This window comes from Pundamilia nyererei, unplaced genomic scaffold (assembly GCF_000239375.1).
Source record: "Pundamilia nyererei isolate P.nyererei 1_Seehausen unplaced genomic scaffold, PunNye1.0 scaffold00112, whole genome shotgun sequence".
Classification (NCBI taxonomy): domain Eukaryota; kingdom Metazoa; phylum Chordata; class Actinopteri; order Cichliformes; family Cichlidae; genus Pundamilia; species Pundamilia nyererei.
In genome coordinates this window covers 1,403,804-1,411,584 of record NW_005187513.1, presented here as the reverse complement: position 1 = coordinate 1,411,584, position 7,781 = coordinate 1,403,804, and the positions used below count along the sequence as shown (strand labels likewise).

Below are 7,781 nucleotides of genomic sequence, written 5' to 3'. Positions count from 1 at the left end.
AGAAACTGGCAGACCATGGCCAGAATGTGTAGTCAAAATGTGGATGAGAATAACACAAGGAAATAACAAACTGTCCCCATTTGAAATTATACATGGGCGACCTTTTCCACTACCAGTTACTAGCGAGCCACTAGATAAATCAGTCTGTGAAACCACTCTGGCAGATTGGATGACTCAATTGTTGACAAACAGAGATGTTGTTTTGAACAATAAACTGCCGCAAGATTCTTCTTCTATTTCCTGCAGGTTGAAGCCAGGTGACTGGATCCTTGTCCGAGTACTCCAAGGAAAAATTGGAGCTCGCCACGGTGGGAGGGTCCATACCAAGTGCTTCTGACCACTCCAACTGCCTGCAAAATAGCGGAAAGACCTTCCTGGATACACCAAAGCCACCGCAAGAAAGTTGAGGTCCCAGAGGATTCCACTTCCTTCACAGAAATCAACTAGTAAGGGAAAGTTTCACCCTCGCTTGGTTGCTTCAGTGTTGAGGGTAAAGTGCTGATTGAGCATTGCTCGCACTTCCACCTCCAGCCATTGACCAACTCTAGGGTAACCAAGTAGTAGAGTGTGTAGTACGCAGCCATGGGAAGGTGGACCCTCTTGGTTACCTTGACTACGACGCTCACCCTTACAGGCCCCCAGCTGATGCCGACAACAGCTGAACCATGAGGCAGACTGAAAAGATGGACGCACGACAACTCCCACCTAAGAGACATGACACAAGACCACATCCACCCTTGGATGAATAATGCCTGGTACGACAGGACCAGGGCAGAATCTGAAAATGCAGACTGTTATGTCTGTTCTTATATGCCCAGCACGTCGACACACCCTACACTATATGGAGGGTTACAAGAAAATCACCATTGAAGACATTGGACTTGATAACGAGCATGTGATCAACTTTTCTGGATCAACTTCAATGTGACAACCTGGAATACAGCCATCCATTTCCCAGTGTTCTTGGACCAAACTCCAGGGAAGAACCACTCCATGTGCTATAAACAAAACAAAGGTAACAGGCCGCTTGGAAACATCACTAACTGCAACCTGGCCGCTGGAGGAGGAGAAGGTGCCCCTGTGAACACGACTGGACCATCTAATGGCACATACTGAGTGCAAGGCATCGCCTGGCAATGTGGACAACGGGCATGTTTCATACTGCCCCCAGGCTGGACAGGAACATGTGCTCCCACATTCCTGTCAAACCACACTTTTAGGATGACCGCAGTAAACACCACTTCTACAGTACGCCGGAAAAGAAGATCAACACTCCCTGAAATTCAACCACATGACCCAATATGGGGGAGCGACGTACCCGAGGAATTCAAATTATGGACTACCGGACAGAAAGTACTCCATTCATTGTTCCCCTGGGTGGGAACCAGAAAAAACATGCTGAGGATTGAAACTCTGGACTACAGTTTTGGACTTTTCTTGAACGCTTCGTGCAAGATTAATAAACAGCAGAATCAGGAAATCAATGCATTACGAATTGCAGTGATTCAACATCGAGTAGCTCTGGACATGATACTAGCAGAAAAAGGGGGACTTTGCGTCCTCTTCAACAACACCTGCTGCACTTACATACCAGACAATGTACACTCATCAAACATGACTGACGCCCTGAACGCCTTGAGACAGATCCAGCAGGCCCAAAATCAGGATTATGTAAGTAATGCAAGTGACTGGTTTTCTTGGCTTTACACTGGCTCCTGGCTACAGGTGCTAAAAAGACTACTCATTGGAGTTGGAACATTTTCACTTTTATTTTGTGTTTTTGTAACATGTATCCTGCCATGTCTAAAACTCATGATTAACCGCATAATTGTATCCACTGTTGCTGCATACATAGCCGTGACAAATGATGATGATGATGACCCCGACCTGTTAGAACATGAAGACTTTGTGTGATTAATGATGATGTGACAGAAAATGTACAACAAGATATTACATACTGATATCTCACTTAAAAGTTGTACGTGACAACGGGAGGGAATGTCAATGGAAAATTGTACTTAGTAGTCAGTATAAGCTTTTAATGATATAAGTGTACATTTGATAGAATACTGCATGATGAGCTTTTTATTACTTAGAACTGATTGGTCTTTATAAAACCTGTTCATATATTTTTATCTGAATCTTCCCACAGTGATAGTAAGAAGCTGAACAAGCAGTTCTGAGCTCTTACCAGGAAAAAGGGCTGCTTCCCACATTCCAACACACACACACACACAATCACATACGCACATGCTCACGTATCAACATTCCACTGAACAAATGTATTCATTATTGTATTACTTTTCTTGTGTATAAATAAAGACAAGTGCAAGAACAGAGCGCACATCACAGGGCCCCCACTCTGGTGTGAGCGCTCTGTGACCGGCCTTGCAAGTAGAAACTGCAGCGTGTGTCTTTCTACTCTCTGACTCTCAGCTGAAGAAGTGTCTTTTAGAATGAATCTCTTGTCAGGACTAAAAAAATAAAACTTAATGTTTACTTTAATTACAATTGATTAACAAAGATAAGCGTGAAAAAAGAAGCATTTCTCTTTTTGACAGTATCTGGGATACTTGAGAAATAGGTCTTGGAATAATACATTCAGGAAAAAATGGAAAACTTTAAACTTTGACTTAGAGTCTGAACTCTAAAGGTAAAGTCTGCAGAGACTTTGTTCCAACGGCACAGCTGCAACCAAAACTGACTTTGAACTTTGACACAGGCTGGAGAGGACACAGCTGTGTTTGGGTCATTCATTGTCAGTTGAGCTGAGTGAGAAGTGGATCGGAAAACATCCGGACAGGAAATGCAGCTGTGGAAAATCTGAGACACCAGCCCAGTCCAGACTGTCTGTACTGATCGCGCTGCTAAGAGAGAAAGCTCTTGCATCCAGGCTGGTTACCACGTTTGACCGGGAGAGGGCAGCAAATAAGCTCCACAGTCTTTACAGTGAAGAGGTGTGTTACCGTGTCCCGTTCAGTGGGGGCGATAGAGGGCTATTTTTTCCACACAGGAAGAAGAAGAAGAAGAAGAAGGGTCCCACTTTGAAATGTTGTGTCATGTGTTGAAGAAGTGAATTTGTCACTTAAAGAGTTTTCTGAAGCTCTCTAATAAAATAGGAATCAATCAACCGTTAGATTTACCGCAAACCTTCGTGTTTACGCTGAAGTTTAAAGCGGGCTCGTGCTGTTTGTGGATGGCTGTAGTTAGCTTACTTTAGCTAACAGTGATGTCCTCGTCGTGGACAGAGCGCCAGGGAGAGGTGGGAGACCTGGGACACCTGAGTAAAGAAGAACTACAGGAACTGCTACTCCGACAAGAAGGGATCCTCAGTAACAAGTAAGTTTAACCCTTAGGTTGTATGAGAGAAGCGTGACACTTATGCGCACGGCCATCCCGTTAGCTTTGATCCGGTTTGGTAAAGTGACTTCTATGTGTTCAGGAATATGCCCTAAAACTAAGACAGATGATCTACTGACGACGTGTTTATATAAGTCCACTTTGGCTCAGGTGAAAATATGAAATGCTTTTGTAAAAAACGATGCACGGGCGACACTACTCTGCTGTAACATGGGGTAAAAAAACAAACACTCGCGGCCACTTTGTTAGGTACACCTGTTTCGATTTCTGCTGCAACAGACGGTGCGATCAGACATTGGCTTAAACATGAAAGTATGGATGCATGCTGCTTTGTATGAACAGTTCAGGGAGCTAGTTGTGGTAACAATAATGATGATGATGTCAGGGACATTTTCTTGACACGCTTTAGGCACCCTAGCACCGGTTGAGCATGATTTAAACTCTGAAGCCTACCAGGGTATTGTCAGTGACCATTTCCATACTTTTGACCCATCTTCCTGTTTTCCAGCAAGTTTGTTATAGTTAACTAAAACTAGATGTAAAAAACCAAAACATTTTATTTAACTAAAATAAAAATAAAAAGTAGACCATTTGAAAACGATAAACTACCATTATTATTAATACCATCAGAAACACAGAAATCCTCTTTCTGTTTAACTAATATGGGAACACCTTTACAGATGCAGTTAACCTATAACAGCAACTGCTGAGGATACTTAGACATTTACACTGCCAGATTTAGTCACTGAGGCCAAATGGCACTAATAGGAGTGTTCAGTTTTAAGGGTTATTTACAAATGTGGAGCTGTTTTCTGAACACGGGTGCAGTCATTTCAGAATAAGGTGCAAATTTATTTATTTTTTATTTTTTTCAAACCTCAAATATGTAGTTAGTAGTAAAACACATGTTGCTGGCATTGGTCGAGCAGTTTATATGCTTTATTTAAATGTTCTCCTCCCTATATTTCACACCTTGATAAAGAAACTCTCCTTTTCTTTTTTAAATACTTTTTTTTAATGCCAAAACCCACTTGTGCTGGTGCAACATGCTGGTAAATCTGGCCTTAGGTTTTCATCACTGCATCAGATGCATCATACAGCCTCCATTTGTATCTTTCTGCCAATTTACTCAAAAAATTATATATATAATTTGTTGGAGTGCATCAGTAGTTTTCTGTGTTACACTTGCACCACATAATATTTCCAGACAAGTTTTCCTGGATTTTGTTCACATAATGTAACATAATATGTTAAAAAAAAAAAAAAAATCTTATCAAAAATGTGATTGTATGGGAAGTAGGACCATGAAGTAGATCAGTATCAGCTTTGGCTGCCATTATCAACAATTAAGAGGAAAACATGGCATGAAAGACTTTTATTTGGGGTCAGGGAGGGGTTACAGACATGTATGTGTCTGACATTTATTGTTGCTCTCGTTGTGTATTGAAATATTGCTTGAAGTATACTTTTTACAATGATGTGTTTGTGTTGTTTGCAGGAAGTTATTGCAGACGCTACCTGACAAAGGGAAAAAGATAAAAGACTTTGCAGATAAAGTGCGTCTTGCCATTGATGACCACAGTGAGGAGGAGAGGAGACGAAGCCTAGTGTCTGTTGCGAGGACAGAGTTACAGTCCAAGTACCAGCAGGCTTTTGCTCACCGGCGTGCTGCCTCCATCACACCAGCAGCCTCGCATCAAAACAGGCAACATGACGCTGCTGCAGGTGATGCTGCACAGGAGAGCGAGACCTCACCTGCCACAGCTCAAGTGCAAGAAAACCACACTTTGGACGAGCAACGAGAGCCATTTGTCTCCGGAGCGACTGCTGTGGAAACCATGGAAACGGTGGCTCGTGGGGCCTCTCTGAACTCTGATGAAACAAAAGAGGGTGACCTTGTGGAGGCCCTGGAAAGGGTCACGCTGTCTGGAACTACTACTGGTGGCAGCAGCGTATCCAAAGAGCCATTAAACAGCAGTGCAAGAGACAATTACTTTCTCAGAAAGCAACCACCAAAGAAGCCTCACTATATAACTGTCCTGGAAAAAACAGAGAAGTCTGCAGCTCCCAGGAAGCAAAAATTTAAACCAAATCAGTGAGTGGACTTTATTTACTGTTTTCTGAACATTTCCAACAAAAATGCTCCAATAATCCAGATTTTATACAGTAAGACATTTGACATAGTTTGCCATTCTGCCTTTTTGTCCTCTGTGTAAGTTAACTGAGTATAAATAATATGCACCTTAATGTGTTTCCAGGCTGCCTCATAGAAGTGACATCTCTCCATCAGGATCCTCGTCACCCAGTCAGTCCTCTGAAGGCTCATTGCCGCTGTCTGTGCAAGCCAGGAGGGAGCGGGACAGAAAACACCTGGATGACATCACTGCTGCCAGACTCCCCCCTCTCCATCACAATCCAGCCCAGCTCCTATCTCTGGAGGAGTCAGCTGCACTGCTGAAGAAGCAAACCAAGAAGCAGCTGGTTAGTGAGGCCGAGTGCCCTTCTAAGGAGGCTAAACAGGCTGGGTGGAAACAGCCAGTGCCTCCCTAGATCACTTAGCAATATGGTTCAACCAAAGCTGTTCTGAATGTCTCCTTTTATACAAGAAATACATTTTTAATAGACATAAATTTTATTTAATATTTGGTAAAAGAAAATTAAGTAATTATCTGAACAACAATCATGTTTATCCTCTTGTCCTTTGTGCCATAAATTCAATCAGCATCTTACACTTTGATTCTCACTATTTTTAAAAAGTCAGGACTTTTATTGACAGCTGATACAATGGTGGGTTAGCATCGTCACCTCACAGCAAGAAGGCTGGTTTGTGGAGATTGCATGTTCTTGTGTCGTGCATGGGTTCTGTCCAAGTACTCTGGCTTCCTGCCTCAGTCCAAAGACATGCTGGTGATTCCAAACTGAGTAGCTACTGCAGAAAAGAAAACTTTAGTGCAATAAGTATTTATAAAGGGATGAAGTCTCAGAGAGCTCGTTGATGCTGTTAATAGCGAACACTTAGGATGCTCTAATTTAATTAAGAATTAAACCTTTTAACAGTTATTATTAGAGAAAGCTGAACGAGAGTATAAGAAGAGTATTACATAAGACAAACTTTTGTTGAGAGTTTAATAGCAGTGGCTGTGCTGCTTTATAATAATGTGCTTGTCTTCTGTTTACCAGCCTATTCATGTCAGCTTTTTCTCTGTCTGGTGTTTAATTTCAGGAGTTGCAGGCCAAGCTGGCAGCCCAGAAACTGTCTGAAGGATTGAAGATCTCTATGGGGAGCTACACTCCTGACGGTGGCCCCATGGCTACCTACAGAGAGGTTCACGATGAAGGAGCACAGCTCTCCTCAGAGGAAGACTGATCCTGGAGGGCCAGCTGGGGAAACCAGTGTGACCTTGGCCCTGAGGGAAAGAGGCTTTGGACCTTGTGATCAGGACCCATCAGACAGGATTTTCACTCCAAGGGCAACAATTCTTCAGAGAGGAAAAGGGTCTTTTGCATGGTGTGAAGGAATAGTCGGTATCCCAGACTCAGCTCAGGAAATTGAATGACAGGTTGAGAAACTAGCTTACTTAATTGTCATTCAGTCTGTAGTGGGTTCAGTTGTTTCAGCGTCCTGCAGGAATAACAACACCTTCCGCTGACTACGACGCTTAAGTGCTAAATTTGAAACATGTGTCATGTGGGAAAGTGTTTCTTGTCAGCATGCTTAGACTGATGACATCATGGCTTTCAGATCCTGGGAGTGCTGAGGTTTCTGTTTTTAGTGTTTTTAATAATTCAATTCACTTAAAGCTCATCAGCGGTGACTGTTTACAGCTTTGTGGAGAAGCAGACGTGAGCCTGCAAATAGTTATGCCAAACTTCAATGTTACAGAATGTGTAACATGAACAAATAAATCATGTGATTTCCTAAATGCCTGTTTGTTGTTTTTTTTAAAAATAACCTTCACAGTTTTCATGGCATCAGTTTTCTAGAAAAAATTATATTTAAGAGATAAACTTTATTTAATTAACTTGACCTGAGTAGTCTCTTCAGTATAAAATTTTAAAAGTAAGGTCAGTGAAATAAAATACAGGTACTGATGGAGTAAATTGTATGTTGCTTGTATTTTATACATGGTGTAATTGCTGTCTCAGCTTCATTGGCTGTAGTGTGATCAGTGTGATACACCTTTTCATCTACTTAATGTAAATGTAAGTCCATGCATTTAAATTTGTGGACATAGTCAAGATGATCTGTGTATTGGGGCAAGCAAGCAAGCAAGCAATTTATTTATATAGCGCTTTCAGATCAGCCACCAGCTGAACACAAAGTGCTGTACACTTGACATGCCAAACATGATACATTGAGCATGTTAAAAAAAGAAAGAGAAAAATAGTAATAATAATATAAGATAAGTAAAATATATACA

General features: G+C 41.8%; 1 protein-coding gene across 1 annotated transcript; it reads left to right on the top strand.

The window, feature by feature from the left end:
* Positions 1-2,973: 2,973 nt before the first annotated feature.
* On the top strand, positions 2,974-7,283 carry polr2m (RNA polymerase II subunit M). The gene is made up of 4 exons (XM_013913046.1): positions 2,974-3,339; positions 4,859-5,455; positions 5,619-5,841; positions 6,584-7,283. Exons 1-4 carry the CDS (start codon positions 3,230-3,232, stop codon positions 6,725-6,727), a joined length of 1,074 nt encoding a protein of 357 aa, XP_013768500.1. The 5' UTR covers positions 2,974-3,229; the 3' UTR covers positions 6,728-7,283.
* Positions 7,284-7,781: the final 498 nt, after the last annotated feature.